This window comes from Anomalospiza imberbis, chromosome 22 (genome assembly GCF_031753505.1).
Source record: "Anomalospiza imberbis isolate Cuckoo-Finch-1a 21T00152 chromosome 22, ASM3175350v1, whole genome shotgun sequence".
NCBI lineage: Eukaryota > Metazoa > Chordata > Aves > Passeriformes > Viduidae > Anomalospiza > Anomalospiza imberbis.
Genome location: NC_089702.1, coordinates 8077874 through 8095344, shown reverse-complemented (window position 1 = coordinate 8095344; position 17471 = coordinate 8077874). Strand labels below are relative to the sequence as shown.

The 17471-nt window shown below is 66.0% G+C and overlaps 3 protein-coding genes across 3 annotated transcripts in view; 1 reads left to right on the top strand and 2 right to left on the bottom strand.

The window, feature by feature from the left end:
• Positions 1-8577, bottom strand: part of KMT2D (lysine methyltransferase 2D) — a 28007-nt gene extending 19430 nt beyond the window's left edge. Inside the window, 4 exon segments of the mRNA XM_068212746.1 lie at positions 473-617; positions 3494-3603; positions 8240-8331; positions 8414-8577. Of these exon segments, the coding sequence (XP_068068847.1) occupies positions 473-617; positions 3494-3603; positions 8240-8331; positions 8414-8529 (463 nt within the window). The 5' untranslated portion in view covers positions 8530-8577.
• A 688-nt stretch (positions 8578-9265) lies between these two features.
• On the top strand, positions 9266-12032 carry LOC137486973 (dynein regulatory complex subunit 2-like). The gene is made up of 8 exons (XM_068212597.1): positions 9266-9425; positions 9624-9791; positions 9860-10029; positions 10182-10320; positions 10400-10597; positions 11030-11248; positions 11336-11488; positions 11607-12032. The coding sequence occupies exons 1-8, from the start codon at positions 9300-9302 to the stop codon at positions 11829-11831; spliced, it is 1398 nt and encodes a 465-aa protein (XP_068068698.1). The 5' UTR covers positions 9266-9299; the 3' UTR covers positions 11832-12032.
• Positions 12033-12206: 174 nt separating this feature from the next.
• On the bottom strand, positions 12207-16432 carry LOC137487004 (peptidyl-prolyl cis-trans isomerase FKBP11-like). Its single transcript, XM_068212646.1, has 6 exons — positions 16260-16432; positions 15754-15819; positions 12782-12869; positions 12672-12705; positions 12511-12581; positions 12207-12440 (listed from the first exon to the last, which is right to left on the bottom strand). Exons 1-6 carry the CDS (start codon positions 16374-16376, stop codon positions 12223-12225), a joined length of 594 nt encoding a protein of 197 aa, XP_068068747.1. The 5' UTR covers positions 16377-16432; the 3' UTR covers positions 12207-12222.
• Between the last annotated feature and the right edge of the window lie 1039 nt (positions 16433-17471).

Genomic DNA, 17471 nt, shown 5'->3' with positions numbered 1-17471 from the left:
CCCCAAACTGAGCCCCACTGGGACAGCCCAAACCTATTGGGACACCCCAAACACTGGGACACCCCAAACCCACCGGGATATCCCAAAGTGAGCCCCACTGGGACACCCCAAACACCAGGACACCCCAAACCCACCGGGATATCCCAAAGTGAGCCCCACTGGGACAGCCCAAACCTATCCGGACACCCCAAACACCAGGACACCCCCAAACCCACCGGGATATCCCAAAGTGAGCCCCACTGGGACAGCCCAAACCTATTGGGACACCCCAACACCAGGACACCCCAAACCCACTGGGATATCCCAAAATGAGCCCCACTGGGACACCCCAAACACCAGGACACCCCAAACCCACCGGGACAGCCCAAACTGAGCCATGGGCAAACACCGGGATCCCCCCAAACCCGCCCCCACATCAGACCACCGGGACACCCCAAACCCACCCCCCACAGCCATGGGGACCCCCCAAAACCCAGGCAGACCTGCTCGTAGGAGATGGGCGCCTGTTTCTGGTGCGAGAGCTCCAGGAGCGTGCTCAGGTCTGTCCTCAGGTCCGTCTTGCAGCCGATGAGCAGCACCCGGGTGTTGGGGCAATAGTCCAGGATTTCTGTCTTCCACTGAGGGGTCGGGGCACACAGCTGCTCTCAGGGACCCCAAAAGCCTCTCGCTGTCACCCCACGGGGGTGGCGTCTCTGTGTGCCAGCCCAGATGCCACAGAGACACCCCCAGGACGGTGTCCCCTTGTCCCTGAGCCCCACAGGGCCACCCCCAGGACAGTGTCCCCATGTCCCTGAACCCCCAAACCTCACAGGGACACCCCCAGGACAGTGTCCCCATGTCCCTGAACCTCACAGGGACACCCCCAGGACAGTGTCCCCATGTCCCTGAGCCCCACAAGGACACCCCCAGGACAGTGTCCCCATGTCCCTGAACCCCCAAACCCCACAGGGACACCCCCAGGACAGTGTCCCCATGTCCCTGAACCCCCCAAACCCCACAGAGACACCCCCAGGACAGTGTCCCCATGTCCCCAAACCCCACAGAGACACCCCCAGGACGGTGTCCCCATGTCCCCAAACCCCACAGAGACACCCCCAGGACAGTGTCCCCATGTCCCTGAACCCCCAAACCCCACAGGGACACCCCCAGGACAGTGTCCCCATGTCCCCAAACCCCACAGAGACACCCCCAGGACAGTGTCCCCATGTCCCTGAGCCCCCAAACCTCACAGGGACACCACCAGGACGGTGTCCCCATGTCCCTGAGCCCCACAGGGACACCCCCAGGACAGTGTCCCCACATCCCTGAGCCCCACAGGGACACCCCCAGGACAGTGTCCCCATGTCCCTGAACCCCCAAACCTCACAGAGACACCCCCAGGACAGTGTCCCCATGTCCCCAAACCCCACAGAGACACCCCCAGGACAGTGTCCCCACATCCCTGAGCCCCACAGGGACACCCCCAGGACAGTGTCCCCATGTCCCCAAACCCCACAGAGACACCCCCAGGACAGTGTCCCCATGTCCCTGAACCCCCAAACCCCACAGAGACACCCCCAGGACAGTGTCCCCATGTCCCTGAACCCCACAGGGACAGCACCAGGACGGTGTCCCCATGTCCCTGAGCCCCACAGAGACACCCCCAGGACAGTGTCCCCATGTCCCTGAACCCCCCAAACCCCACAGAGACACCCCCAGGACAGTGTCCCCATGTCCCTGAGCCCCACAGGGACACCACCAGGACAGTGTCCCCATGTCCCTGAACCCCCCAAACCCCACAGAGACACCCCCAGGACAGTGTCCCCATGTCCCTGAGCCCCACAGGGACACCCCCAGGACAGTGTCCCCATGTCCCTGAGCCCCCAAACCTCACAGGGACACCCCCAGGACAGTGTCCCGACATCCCTGAGCCCCACAGGGACACCCCCAGGACAGTGTCCCCATGTCCCTAAACCCCACAGAGACACCCCCAGGACAGTGTCCCCACATCCCTGAGCCCCACAGGGACACCCCCAGGACAGTGTCCCCATGTCCCCAAACCCCACAGAGACACCCCCAGGACAGTGTCCCCATGTCCCTGAACCCCCAAACCCCACAGAGACACCCCCAGGACAGTGTCCCCATGTCCCTGAACCCCCAAACCCCACAGGGACACCCCCAGGACGGTGTCCCCATGTCCCTGAACCCCACAGGGACAGCACCAGGACGGTGTCCCCATGTCCCTGAGCCCCACAGAGACACCCCCAGGACAGTGTCCCCATGTCCCTGAACCCCCCAAACCCCACAGAGACACCCCCAGGACAGTGTCCCCATGTCCCTGAGCCCCACAGGGACACCACCAGGACAGTGTCCCCATGTCCCTGAACCCCCCAAACCCCACAGAGACACCCCCAGGACAGTGTCCCCATGTCCCTGAGCCCCACAGGGACACCCCCAGGACAGTGTCCCCATGTCCCTGAGCCCCCAAACCTCACAGGGACACCCCCAGGACAGTGTCCCCATGTCCCTGAACCCCCAAACCTCACAGGGACACCCCCAGGACAGTGTCCCGACATCCCTGAGCCCCACAGGGACACCCCCAGGACAGTGTCCCCATGTCCCTAAACCCCACAGAGACACCACCAGGACAGTGTCCCCATGTCCCTGAACCCCACAGAGACACCCCCAGGACAGTGTCCCCATGTCCCTGAACCCCCCAAACCCCACAGGGACACCCCCAGGACAGTGTCCCCATGTCCCTGAACCCCACAGAGACACCCCCAGGACAGTGTCCCCATGTCCCTGAACCCCCCAAACCCCACAGGGACACCCCCAGGACAGTGTCCCCATGTCCCTGAACCCCCAAACCCCACAGAGACACCCCCAGGACAGTGTCCCCATGTCCCTGAACCCCCAAACCCCACAAGGACACCCCCAGGAAAGTGTCCCCATGTCCCTGAACCCCCAAACGCCACAGGGACACCCCCAGGACAGTGTCCCCATGTCCCTGAACCCCCAAACCCCACAAACCCTGTCTCAGTCTCCCTGTGCTTCTGAACCCCCAAAACCTCACAGGGATCCCCCTGCATGTGTCCACATCTCAGAGCCCCCCAAACCCCACGGGCACACCTCGGGCTGGTGTCCCCACAACCTTGAGCCCCCCAAACCCCACGGGCACACCTCGGGCTGGTGTCCCCACATCTCGGAGCCCCCAAAACCCCACGGGCACACCTCGGGCTGGTGTCCCCACAACCTTGAGCCCCCCAAACCCCACGGGCACACCTCGGGCTGGTGTCCCCACATCTCGGAGCCCCCCAAACCCCACGGGGACACCTCGGGCTGGTGTCCCCACATCTCAGAGCCCCCCAAACCCCACGGGGACACCTCGGGCTGGTGTCCCCACATCTCAGAGCCCCCCAAACCCCACGGGGACACCTCGGGCTGGTGTCCCCACATCTCGGAGCCCCCCAAACTCCACGGGGACACTGTCCCAAGGCCTGAGCCCCCTCCCCACCTTCTTGGCCGCGCTGTCGAGGGTCTCGGGGCGGCTGACGTCGAAGCAGAGCAGGACGGCGTCCGAGTCGCTGTAGCACAGGGGACGCACGTTGTCATAGTAGGGAGAGCCTGGGGGAAAAGTGGGGGGTCACCGCTCAGCCCCCCCACCCCAGGGACACGGGAAAGGGGGTCTGGCTAAGGGACACAGCCCCCCAAAACAGACACAGCCCCCCGTCCTGCCTGGGGTCAGGGCACAGCTCTAGAGACCCCCAAAAGGGACAGAGACGCCCAAAACAGACACAGCCACATTCCTGCCTGGGGTCAGGGCACAGCTCTAGAGACCCCCAAAAGGGACAGAGACCCCCAAAATGGACACAGCCCCATTCCTGCCTGGGGTGGGGACATGGCTCTAGAGACCCACAAAAGGACAGAGCCCCCCAGAAGGGACACAGCCACATTCCTGCCTGGGGTCAGGGCACAGCTCTAGAGACACCCAAAAGGACAGAGCCCCCAAAACGGACACAGTCCCCCATCCTGCCTGGGGTCAGGGCACAGAACTAGAGACCCCCAAAAGGGACAGAGACCCCCAAAACGGACACAGCCACATTCCTGCCTGGGATGGGGACATGGCTCTAGAGACCCCCAAAAGGGACAGAGACCCCCAAAACAGACACAGCCACATTCCTGCCTGGGGTCAGGGCACAGCTCTAGAAACCCCCAAAAGGGACAGAGACCCCCAAAACGGATACAGCCCCCCGTCCTGCCTGGGGTCAGGGCACAGCTCTAGAGACCCCCAAAAGGGACAGCGACCCCCAAAACAGACCCAGCCCCATTCCTGCCTGGGATGGGGACATGGCTCTAGAGACCCCCAAAAGGGACACAGCCCCTTGTCCTGCCTAGGGGGAGGGCACAGCTCTAGAGACCCCAAAAGGGACAGAGACCCCCAAAACAGACCCAACCCCATTCCTGCCTGGGATGGGGACATGGCTCTAGAGACTCCCAAAAGGACAGAGCCACCCAAAATGGACACAGCCCCTTGTCCTGCCTGGGGTCAGGGCACAGCTCTAGAGACCCCCAAAAGGACAGAGCCCCCCAAAACAGACACAGCCCCATTCCTGCCTGGGATGGGGACATGGCTCTAGAGACCCCCAAAAGGGACAGAGACCCCCAAAACGGACACAGCCACATTCCTGCCCAGGGTGGGGACATGGCTCTAGAGACCCCCAAAAGGACAGAGCCCCCCAAAATGGACACAGCCACATTCCTGCCTGGGATGGGGACATGGCTCTAGAGACCCCCAAAAGGACAGAGCCCCCCAGAAGGGACACAGCCACATTCCTGCCTGGGGTCAGGGCACAGCTCTAGAGACCCCCAAAAGGGACAGAGACCCCCAAAACAGACACAGCCCCATTCCTGCCCAGGGTGGGGACATGGCTCTAGAGACCCCCAAAAGGACAGAGCCCCCCAGAAGGGACACAGCCCCCCGTCCTGGTGGGGTCAGGGCACAGCTCTAGAGACCCCCAAAAGGACAGAGCCCCCCAAAATGGACACAGCCCCATTCCTGCCTGGGTTCAGGGCACAGCTCTAGAAACCCCCAAAAGGGACAAAGACCCCCCAAAACGGATACAGCCCCCCGTCATGCCTGGGGTCAGGGCACAGCTCTAGAGACCCCCAAAAGGGACAGGGACCCCCAAAATGGACACAGCCCCATTCCTGCCTGGGGTGGGGACATGGCTCTAGAGACCCCCAAAAGGACAGAGCCCCCCAAAACGGACACAGCCACATTCCTGCCTGGGGTCAGGGCACAGCTCTAGAGACCCCCAAAAGGGACAGAGACCCCCAAAACGGACACAGCCACATTCCTGCCCAGGGTGGGGACATGGCTCTAGAGACCCCCAAAAGGGACAGAGACCCCCAAAACGGACACAGCCCCCCGTCCTGGTGGGGTCAGGGCACAGATCTAGAGACCCCAAAAGGGAAAGAGCCCCTAAAACAGACACAGCCCCATTCGTGCCCAGGGTGAGGGCACAGTTCTGGAAACCCCAAAAAGGACAGAGCCCCCCAAAAGGGACAGAGTCCCATTCCTACTTGGGGTGGGGACACAGGTCTAGAGACCCCAAAAGGGACAGAGCCCCCAAAAATAGACACAGCCTCACTCCTGCCCAGCATGGGGGTTCACAGTTTGGGAGAACCCCAAAATGGACAGCGTAGCACAGCTCTAGAGCCCCCCAAAACAGACACAGAACCTCAAAAGTGACAGATGGACACACAGCTCTAGAGCCCCCCAAAACAGACACAGATCCCCAAAAGTGACAGACGGACACACAGCTCTAGAGCCCCCCAAAACAGACACAGCTCCCCAAAAGGGACAGACGGACACACAGCTCTAGAGCCCCCCAAAAGGCACAGAGCCCCCCAAAACAGACACAGCTCCCCAAAAGGGACAGACGGACACACAGCTCTAGAGCCCCCCAAAACAGACACAGCTCCCCAAAAAGGGACAGACGGACACACAGCTCTAGAGCCCCCCAAAACAGACACAGCTCCCCAAAAAGGGACAGACGGACACACAGCTCTAGAGCCCCCCAAAACAGACACAGATCCCCAAAAGGGACAGACGGACACACAACTCTAGAGCCCCCAAAACAGACACAGAGCCCCAAAAGGGACAGACGGACACACAGCTCTAGAGCCCCCAAAACAGACACAGCTCCCCAAAAGTGACAGACGGACACACAGCTCTAGAGCCCCCCAAAACAGACACAGCTCCCCAAAAGTGACAGACGGACACACAGCTCTAGAGCCCCCCAAAAGGCACAGAGCCCCCAAAACAGACACAGTTCCCCAAAAGGGACAGACGGACACACAGCTCTAGAGCCCCCAAAACAGACACAGATCCCCAAAAGTGACAGACGGACACACAGCTCTAGAGCCCCCCAAAACAGACACAGATCCCCAAAAGGGACAGACGGACACACAGCTCTAGAGCCCCCCAAAAGGCACAGAGCCCCCAAAACAGACACAGATCCCCAAAAGGGACAGACGGACATACAACTCTAGAGCCCCCCAAAAGGCACAGAGCCCCCAAAACAGACACAGATCCCCAAAAGGGACAGACGGACACACAGCTCTAGAGCCCCCCAAAACAGACACAGATCCCCAAAAGGGACAGACGGACACACAGCTCTAGACCCCCCCAAAAGGCACAGAGCCCCCAAAACAGACACAGCTCCCCTCCTGTCCAGGCTGGTGACTCACAGCTCTAGAGAACCCCAAGAAGGACACAAGGACACAGCTTTAGAGCCCCCCAAAAGGGACACAGCCCCCCTGGGGTCGGGGAGAGGGGCACAGCTCTGGAACCCCCCAAAACGCCACCTCCGGCCCCGCAGCCCATCAGCGTCGCATCGCGCCTTGGCGAGGCAGCGGGAAATGGAGCCCGCGGTGTTTATGTAACACCCCCCCCCCGCCCCCCTGTTTTGGGGAGCCCCGGCAGCACCGAGGGGTGTCGGGGTCGGGGGGAAGCCGGAGGAGGGGGTGGAACACGCTGCCACCCCCTCGGGGTCCTCGGGGACACGGAACCACCTGCACCGCGCCCGGGACTGCGGGGGACGCGGCGCGGGGGGGGGTGGGGGTGCGGTGGGGTGGGGGGCTCCGGGATGTCCCTCCCGTCCACCCCCCCCGCACCCCCAGCCCCCCAAAAGGCCTCGGAGGGGTTTCGCAGCCCAGACGCTCCGTGCACAGAATAGCAAAGAGGCTGCGCCAGCGCATCGCCATGGCAACCGGGGACCGGCGGGAACCCCCCCGCCGGGGGGGGTGGGGGGGACACTGCAGCACCGGGCAGGGCTGCCCCGACCCCCCCCTACCCCCACCCCCAACTCTTCGGGGTGCCCCGGGAAGGGCAACACCGGGATGTCCCATAATCCGCCCAATTCACAGCGGTGGCGGTGGTGGGGGGCTCAGCGGCGTGGGGGTCCCCCAAGGAAGGGGTTCAGCCTCCTGTGACCCCCCCCAGGGCGGTCCCTGGGGAGTACCTGCGCTCCCCACACCCACGGACATGACCCTAGACCTGAACCCCCCCCCCCCCAGCGCGGCCACCAAGCCGCAGGGACCACAGAACACCCCCGGCTCCCCAAAACACCCCCGAGACCTCGCCACGGCCACCAACGCCCCCCCCCCCCGGCTCCCCAAAACACCCCCGAGACCTCGCCACGGCCACCAACGCCCCCCCCCCCGGCTCCCCAAAACACCCCCGAGACCTCGCCACGGCCACCAACGCCCCCCCCCCCGGCTCCCCAAAACACCCCCGAGACCTCGCCACGGCCACCAACGCCCCCCCCCCCGGCTCCCCAAAACACCCCCGAGACCTCGCCTCGGCCACCAGCGCCCCCCCCCCCCGGCTCCCCAAAACACCCCCGAGACCTCGCCACGGCCACCAACGACCCCCCGGCTCCCCAAAACACCCCCGAGACCTCGCCACGGCCACCAACGCCCCCCCCCCGGCTCCCCAAAACACCCCCGAGACCTCGCCACGGCCACCAGCGCTCCCCCCGCCCCGCGCTGCAGCTCCCCAAAAACACAATCGGGACACCAAAACACCCCCGTTCACTGCAGCATCCCAGCCACGACCCCCCAAAATCCCCAAAACACCTCCCGCAGCAAACAACCCGATCACCCCCTCCAGGGCCGGGCAGCCCCCGCCCCGCTTCTCCGCTACCGGAGCCCCCGCCAGCCCCTCAAACGTGCACCGCGCGTCTGTCCCCGGTACCGGAGGTGTCCCAGAGGCTCAGTTCCACCCGCTGCTCCTCGCTGGCCAGACACGCCGTGTAGTTCTCAAACACGGTGGGCACGTACGTCTGCAACGGCACCGAGAGCGTCAGCGCCCGGTCCCGCTTGCCGGTGCCCGCTGCCGGTTCCCGGTGCCGGTCGGGGCTCACCTCGGGGGTAGCAATCCTTGGCCAGCACCTGCAGCATGGCCGTCTTGCCGCACTGCACGTCACCCACCAGCACCAGCTTGCAGCGGGCCGGAGCGGCCGGCGCCGGCCTCCGCTCCCGCATGGCGGCAGCGGCGGCGCGCACGGATCCCCCGTGCCCGCACCCACCCACCGCCCTGCGCCCCGCCGCCGCAGCGCCCTTATATACCCCGCCGGCTGCAGGGCCCGCCCACGGCGGCGCCCGCCTGCCAATCAGCGCGGGGAATCCCGGAGCGCCGGCCAATAGCGGCGAGGCGGAACCGGCGGGACCCGCCCCGTGGCGGGGGGGTGCGAGCGCGCTCTTGCCCGCCAGGGGGCGCCCGTGCGGGTCAGGGCGGAAGTGCCGCGAGGCCCCGCCCCCGAGCGCGAGCGGCCGTTGCCGGGAGACCGGAGGGACGCGCGAGCGGGGCCGGTACCGGGGCCGGGACCCCAAAGCGGGGGAAGGGGGACCCCAAAGGCGGAGATGGGGGTGGGCAAGGGGCGGTGGGCTCTGGGAGAGCGTGGGAGGGAGCGGGGTGAGCTAGGAGGGCTCTGGAGATGGGCAGCGGGAAATGGGCCTTGGGGGAGGCCTGGGGAGGGAGAGGGAAACAGGTCTGGGGGGTCCCGGGGAGGGGAGGGGGGATGAGCAGGGGGTGATGGGGTCTGAGGGTACTCCTGAGTGGAGGGGCAAGGGGCCTGGGGGAGCCTGGGGAGGGAGACGGGGGTGGGCAGAAGGTTATGGGGTGTGGGGTGCCCCATAGAGTGGGGGAGCTGGAGCGGGGAGGGGGTCTGGGCAGGGGGAACAGACCTTGGAGGGGCCACCAGGCAGATCCCGGGCATCCCCCCACCCTTCCTGCCGTGTCCCCTTCTCCAGGCATGGCGGGGCGCGGTCCCACTGCCCCCACGGCGGCCGAGGCCGAGCTGCTGCTGCTGCAGAGACAAGCGCTGGCTGAGGAGGAGGCGGCCAAAGCCAAGCGGGAGCTGCTCACTCGCTTCCTGCAGGTCCAGGACCCCACTGCAGCCACCCCCGATCGCCTCCAAACTCCACCCCTCTGAGCCCCCAAACCACTTTTCCCCAGCAAATGCCCCCATCGTCCCCACCAGGGCTGGGGCTGCCCCTGTTGTGCTGCACCCTCTGGTACCAGAGGCAGCCCCAAGCCCACTCCTGCCCCTTTCCCATCTCCCACGGCCCCTCCACAGGAGAAGTTGTCCCGGGAGGAGCAGAGCAGCAGATGGGGTCTCCACAAGGTCCGCACGCTCTGGCGCTCGGCCCAGCGCAAGACCAAGGACCAGGAGCTGCGCCAGGACATCGAGATCCTCAGCCAGACCTTCACACGGGTCATGGACTGCAAGGACGGCGCCATTGAGGTGGCTGTGGGGCTGGCAGGGCGGGGGGGTGCCAGGGGACACACATGACCCCCCCAAAAACTCCCCAGGCGCTGGTCACGGAGCTGAAGGAAGCGGAGGAGCAGCAGAACCGAGCCCTGCGCAGCCACCTGCACCTCACAGACCAACTGCTGCACCTCCAGCGCTGCCGCCTGGGCTACCTGGAGCAGGGGTTTAACGCCCAGGTGGGCGCCCTGAAGGCCGAGTTTGAGGCCGAGAGGTGTGGAATTTCAGGGGGAGAAGGGGAATGGGGCAGCAGTGGCACCCATGGGCTCTCCTGGGATGGAGCTGAGCCTCCCCTGGCCCCACGGGGACCCCCGCAGCGTCTCTGTCAGGGAGGAAACCCCTTTGCCCTGCCCTGTGTGCCCACAGAAGGGCCATGCTGGAGCAGCAAGACTGGGAGAGCTGCTGCCTGCAGGACATGGCGCTGGCCACGGAGCAGGATCACGCCAGGAACGAGCACGAGGCCTTGCTGAACTTCCAGAGCGCCCGGGACGACATCAAAAACAAGGCAAGGGGGCACAAGGGAGCATCGAGGGGCTCTTAGGGCTGGCAGGGGAGGTTTGGGGGTGTAACCTGTGTGTCCCCAGTGCTGGCAGGATCAGCAGTACAGCCGGCTGCAGCTGGTGGCCAGGCTGGAGGGGCTGTGGGACCAGATCCAGACGGCCCGGAGGAGCTACGCCCAGGCCACGGAGAAGAAGAAGGTGGAGTTTGAGGAGCTGAAGAGGAAGTGTGAGAAGACTTCCTGCGAGATTGATGCACAGGCGAAGAAGCTGCAGAAGCTCCAGGTTTTGGCAGGGTGCTGGGTGGTTGTGGGAATGGGGTCACTTGCTTTCCCCACTCATTTCCCATGGAATTGTTGAGGTTGGAAAAGCCTCTGAGACCCATCAAGTCCAACCCGGCACTGGCAAGGAGGTGACAACAGGCTGGAGCCTGCCTAAGCAGAGGCCCCCCAGGAGGTTGTGGAGCAGTGCCTGAGCCATGGAATCATGGAATTGAATTACTGAGGTTGGAAAAGTCTCTAAGACCATCAAGTCCAATTGTTCTCTCAGCGTTGCCAGGGCCACCACTAAACCGCGTCCCCAGGGGCCACATCCACCTGGTTTCTGAGCACTTCCAGGGACGGTGCCTCCATCACTGCCCTGAACAGCCCATTCCAAAGCTGGGCCGCCCTTTCCAAGAAGGAATTTTCCCCAGTTGCCAACCTGCTGTTTCACCAGGACATGGTTACAACCACTAGGGGCCAGATCGTGGCTCAGCTGCAGGAGAGCGAGGAGCAAACCCAGCGCATCCGGGATGATAGGGAACACGCACTCCAGAAGCTCCAGAAGCTCCGGGCTCAGATCAGCCAGGCCGGGGCCACGGCTCACACCCGCCTGGTGACGCTCACCTGCCAGTGCAGTGCCACCCTCAAGGTGCTGCAGCAGGTGGTGGAGAAGGTGAGTTGGGCAGTGCTGCGTGGGGATGTCCCCGTGCCCAGTGTCCCGCTGTCCCTTCCCACCTGCCCTTCCCGGCGTCCCCCCCAGGCCCAGCGCATCCTGCGCCTGGCTGAGATGTGCCGCAGGCTGGAGACAGAGGAGGAGAAGGTGCTGCCCTTCTACCCCTCCTCACTGGCCGAGTGGGAGCAGCAAAAAGCCCGCAGGGTCCTGGAGGAGACCGCCAGTGAGCCCCTGGCACGGGTGAGGAGGCACCGCCGCAGTCCTCAGGGAACAAGGGCTGTGATCCAGCCCTGGGGATCCCCCAGCTGGTGCTTGGGCAGGCTGGAGACCCCAAAGTCTCCCCGCTGCCTCCCCCCAGGCCATGCAGGACTACGTGGGGCTGGAGCGGTTCTGGCAGCGGTTCAACAAGGCGAAGCTGGAGGAGAAGGGGCTGGAGCGGGCACGGGCAGCCCTGGCAGACAGGAACCAGGAGCTGCGTAGGCTGCTCCAGCAGTACCTGGCAGGGGCTACAGTCAACCAGAAGGTGCCCAGAGACCCCCACCCCCTCCTCACCACCAAGCAAAAGTCGCATCCCCAGAAATGAGCCCCGCATCGTGGGGGAGCCACGCTCAGGGACACGGGGCATGGTGCACCCCAAGAGCCTCTGGGGAGGGGTCAACCACCGGGACCCCATTCCTGGCTCCACCAGCTCCAGCTGAGGCTCCCTGGCAGTCTCCCTGGTGTTTGGGGACTCAGGGACTGTCACTGCCTGGATATGCCTTAAAAGAGCAAAACTGCCTGAAAATGTGCTCCAGGGTCTTATTTCTGGGATTCATTGAGTCTGTCACCTCCCGCTCAGGTCTGACACGACCCATGACAAGGCCCTGGAGCAGGCAGGGAGCTGAGGGGTGCACAGCCCCTTCCCACTGCTCTGTGCCCATCACTGGCTCAGGAAGAGCAGCCACGGAGCAGCCACAGATGCCGAGGGGAAGGTTTTATTTCTTTTTGGCTTTGTTCCTCTTCTCCTCCTTCTGCTTTTTCTTGGAGAGCTTGGGGCTGCTGGCCTTGCGGTACAGGTGGAACCCAATGAGCCCCAGCAGTGCTGGCACCAGCCCCAGGCACAGCAGTGGAACCACCTCGTTCACCACCTTCTGCCAGTAACTGGCCCGGGACAACCCCACCAGCTCCACCTCGAACCGCAGCACGGCGTCACCTGCAAGGGTGGCACAGCCTAAGCGGGGACCCCACAGAGACCCCACGGGGACCCCGAGGGCGGTGCTCACCTGGGATGGTGGGGGGGGAGCCCCGCTTGCCGTAGGCTAAGTGAGGGGGAATGATGGCTCTGCGCTTCTCCCTGCCACAGTGAGAGTGTTGGTGCCACAAATTGTGGTGGGGACACTGGGGAGGGACACCGCCCACCCCCGTGTCCCCCCGCTGCACTTACCCCACACACATGTCCAGCAGACTCTGCTCCAGACCTGTAACAGAGTGGGGCGAGCGTGAGTGGGGCTGGTCGGGGTTATCCCTGACCCTGCTCCTGAGCCCCTCACTCACCAGGAATGACTTGGTGCTTGCCCAGCTCCACCTGGAGAGGGTCCCGGCTCAGTGAGGAGTCGATGATCCGGCCATCCTCCAGGGTGCCCTGTGGGGGGCACGGCCACAGTCACTGCCACGGTCACCCCTGGGGACACTTTCTCTATGTGGCTGCCAGCATGTTCCCAGTGCTGTTCGGGTGCTCATCCCAGTCCCTGTGCCCACCCCATGCCACCCCTGTGCTGATCCCAGTCCCTGTGCCCCCACCCCATGCCCCCCCTGTGCTGATCCCAGTCCCTGTGCACCCCCCGTGCCATCCCTGTGCTGATCCCAGTCCCTGTGCCCCCCCGTGCCATCCCTGTGCTGATCCCAGTCCCTGCAGCTCCCCTGTTCTATCCCTGTGCTGATCCCAGTCCCTGCAGCTCCCCCATGCCATCCCTGTGCTGATCCCAGTCCCTGTGCCCCCACCCTGTTCTATCCCTGTGCTGATCCCAGTCCCTGTGCCCCCCCTGTGCTGATCCCAGTCCCTGTGCACCCCCCGTGCCATCCCTGTGCTGATCCCAGTCCCTGTGCCCACCCTGTGCCATCCCTGTGCTGATCCCAGTCCCTGTGCTCCCCCATGCCATCCCTGTGCTGATCCCAGTCCCTGTGCCCCCCTGTGCCATCCCTGTGCTGATCCCAGTCCCTGTGCCCCCCTTTGCCATCCCTGTGCTGATCCCAGTCCCTGCAGCTCCCCTGTGCCCCCCCTGTGCTGATCCCAGTCCCTGTGCCCCCCCCGTGCCATCCCTGTGCTGATCCCAGTCCCTGTGCCCCCCCGTGCCATCCTTGTGCTGATCCCAGTCCCTGCAGCTCCCCTGTTCTATCCCTGTGCTGATCCCAGTCCCTGTGCCCCCCTGTGCCATCCCTGTGCTGATCCCAGTCCCTGTGCCCCCACCCTGTTCTATCCCTGTGCTGATCCCAGTCCCTGTGCCCCCCCTGTTCTATCCCTGTGCTGATCCCAGTCCCTGCAGCTCCCCCGTGCCATCCCTGTGCTGATCCCAGTCCCTGTGCCCCCCTGTGCCATCCCTGTGCTGATCCCAGTCCCTGTGCCCCCCTGTGCCATCCCTGTGCTGATCCCAGTCCCTGCAGCTCCCCCATGCCATCCCTGTGCTGATCCCAGTCCCTGCAGCTCCCCCATGCCATCCCTGTGCTGATCCCAGTCCCTGTGCCCCCACCCTGTTCTATCCCTGTGCTGATCCCAGTCCCTGTGCCCCCCCTGTGCTGATCCCAGTCCCTGTGCACCCCCCGTGCCATCCCTGTGCTGATCCCAGTCCCTGCAGCTCCCCTGTGCCATCCCTGTGCTGATCCCAGTCCCTGTGCCCCCCCGTGCCATCCCTGTGCTGATCCCAGTCCCTGTGCCCCCCCGTGCCATCCCTGTGCTGATCCCAGTCCCTGTGCCCCCCCTGTGCCATCCCTGTGCTGATCCCAGTCCCTGCAGCTCCCCCGTGCCATCCCTGTGCTGATCCCAGTCCCTGCAGCTCCCCCATGCCATCCCTGTGCTGATCCCAGTCCCTGTGCCCCCACCCTGTTCTATCCCTGTGCTGATCCCAGTCCCTGTGCCCCCCCTGTGCTGATCCCAGTCCCTGTGCACCCCCCGTGCCATCCCTGTGCTGATCCCAGTCCCTGCAGCTCCCCTGTGCCATCCCTGTGCTGATCCCAGTCCCTGTGCCCCCCCGTGCCATCCCTGTGCTGATCCCAGTCCCTGTGCCCCCCCCGTGCCATCCCTGTGCTGATCCCAGTCCCTGTGCCCCCCCTGTGCCATCCCTGTGCTGATCCCAGTCCCTGTGCCCCCCTGTGCCTCCCTGTGCCCCCCCTGTGCCATCCTTGTGCTGATCCCAGTCCCTGTGCCCCCACCCTGTTCTATCCCTGTGCTGATCCCAGTCCCTGTGCCCACCCCGTGCCATCCCTGTGCTGATCCCAGTCCCTGTGCCTCCCCGTGCCATCCCTGTGCTGATCCCAGTCCCTGTGCTCCCCTGTGCCATCCCTGTGCTGATCCCAGTCCCTGTGCCCCCCCCGTGCCATCCCTGTGCTGATCCCAGTCGCTGTGCCCACCCCGTGCCATCCCTGTGCTGATCCCAGTCCCTGTGCCCACCCCGTGCCATCCCTGTGCTGATCCCAGTCCCTGTGCCCCCACCCTGTTCTATCCCTGTGCTGATCCCAGTCCCTGTGCCCACCCCGTGCCATCCCTGTGCTGATCCCAGTCCCTGTGCCCTCCCCGTGCCATCCCTGTGCTGATCCCAGTCCCTGTGCCCCCCGTGCCATCCTTGTGCTGATCCCAGTCCCTGCAGCTCCCCTGTTCTATCCCTGTGCTGATCCCAGTCGCTGTGCCCCCTGTGCCATCCCTGTGCTGATCCCAGTCCCCTGTGCCATCCCTGTGCTGATCCCAGTCCCTGTGCCCCCCCCGTGCCATCCCTGTGCTGATCCCACTCCCTGTGCCCCCCGTGCCATCCCTGTGCTGATCCCAGTCCCTGTGCCCCCCCTGTGCCATCCCTGTGCTGATCCCAGTCCCGGTACACTCCGTGTCACTCTGGGACATCATCCTCCCCTCTCCCAGTGCCAGGCCCATCCCAAGATAATCCTCGGGCTAACCCCAGTGCCAGCCATGCCCATACTGGGCTTGTCCCATGCCAGCCACAGTGTATCCCTGTGCCACTCCAGGTGCCACCCAGAGCCCATCCTGGGGCTGTCCCCATGCCAGTCTCAGTGGCACCGTGGCACCATCCCCTTGTCCAGCCCAGTGCCGTCCTCATGCCCACCCCGGTACCACCCCTACGCTCACTCCCGTTCCACCACGGTACCGCCCCACTGCCCACCCTGGTACAACCCCCGGTTCCGCCCCGGTACCGCCCCGGTGCCGGCCGAGGTCCCCCCGGCGGTGCCGGTGCCGGTGCCCCCCGCCCCGCCCGCCGGAGCGCAGTGCTGACGTGTTCCTCCCGCCGCCCGCCCGCCCGCACCGTGTAGTGGATGTGCACCGTGTCCCCCGGCGCCGACAGCTCCGTACAGCCCTCGGGCGGGGGCACCTGCAACGGGGAGGTCACGGGGAGCCGGGACGGGGCCCCCTCCCCTCGGGGTCCGCGGAGCCCCCGCGCCCACGGGACCCCCGAGCGCTCCGAGAGCCGAACTCCCACCCGGCCGCCCCGTCCTCGGTGCGCCGCCTTCCTCCGCCACAGCCCGCTCCTCCCGCTGCCCTCCCATCGTAGCCCGGTCCTCCCGGTGCCCCGTGGCTCCCCCCCAACGCAGCCCGGGCCTCCCGGTGCCTCCTCCCCCGCCCCGTGACCAGGCCGGGCTCCCCGGTGCCCCCCGAGCGGCACCATCCCGCCGGTGCCCTGTGTCCCGCCGGTGCCGCCGTTGCCTGCCGGTCGCGCCCCGGTCTCAGCTGCCTGCCCAAGGGGGCCGCGTGGATCCCCGGTGCCCGGTGGCTCCCGCGCAGCCCCGGTTGCCCCGTCCCCCCCGGGCTCACGATCGTTTCCAGCCGTAGCTCCCGGGCGCCGGTTTCGGTTTCGCTCTCGGCAGCGCGGGAGAGCGGCAGCGGCGGCAGCAGCAGTGCCAAGAACAGCAGCGCGGCGGGGAACGGCATGGCCGGGCTGGCGGCGGAGGAACGGGGACCGGGACCGGGACCGCCCCCCGCCTCGGGCCCCGCCCCCGGGACCGCCCCCACACCGAGACCGGCCCCGGGACGGGCACCCGCGTCTGCTCCGGGCCCCAGCGGAGGTGGGGGACAGGAGGATGCTCAGGACCGGCCGCTGCCTCGGTGCCCGGTGCCACGCGGGCGCCTGCGCTCCGTGGGGACCCCGGCGGGCACCTGGGCTCGCCCCTGCCCGGGGACCGTCCCGGCGGCTTCGGCCCACACCGAGCGGGGGCTCCGGGTGAGGGTCAGAGGGGGGTTAGAAGCGGAGGCTCCGGGCGGGGGTCTGGGCCGGGGAACGCGTCCCGGGCACCGGTTGGGTGCAGCCCCCGGTGTCCTGGCGCCGCCGGTGCCAGCAGGCGGCAGCACAGCCCGGGGAAACCGGCACCCACCGGGGGGGCCCAGGACCCCTCCCCGGGTCCAGAACCCTTCTCCAGCACCCCACGGGTGCAGGTCATTCCTTCTGCTGGCACTTCTGCAGCTCTTCCAGCCCCGGCTGTGCAGGACAAGGGAAGCCGAGCCCCGAGCCCGGGATGGGGGCCCGCGGACCGGCTGGAGCCCGGTGGGACGGAACCTGCCCCAGAAGCCCCGTCCCTGTGCCTGGAGACACCCAGCCCCTAGGACAGAGCTGGGAACACAGGGAATCCCCCCGGTCCCGCGGGGTCACACCGGCACACGGTGGGCAGCCGGGATCTCCGGCCCCGTGTCCGCGGGGATGGCCTCCTTGGTGTCACCGGCCCCGGTGCAGCTCCAGGGTGGTGACGACGTTGACGCCGGGTGCAGCTCCCGGACGACGGCATCGGCACGCCGGCCCCACCGGCGCACCCACATACCAGCCTCGGTTGCCGAGAGGTGGGGAAGCCGGGCTGGCGGCTGGGCCCGGGGCGCTAATGGGATTAGGGGCGCCGGGTCAGCCCTCGCCACACAAAGCCGTCGGTCCAGCCGGTGGGAACGCGCCGGTGCCGGCTCCGCTGCTCCCACCCACCGGGGAGCCCCGGTCATCCACACTGAGCCCCCCCGATGGAGCTCCCAGAGCCCCGGTCATCC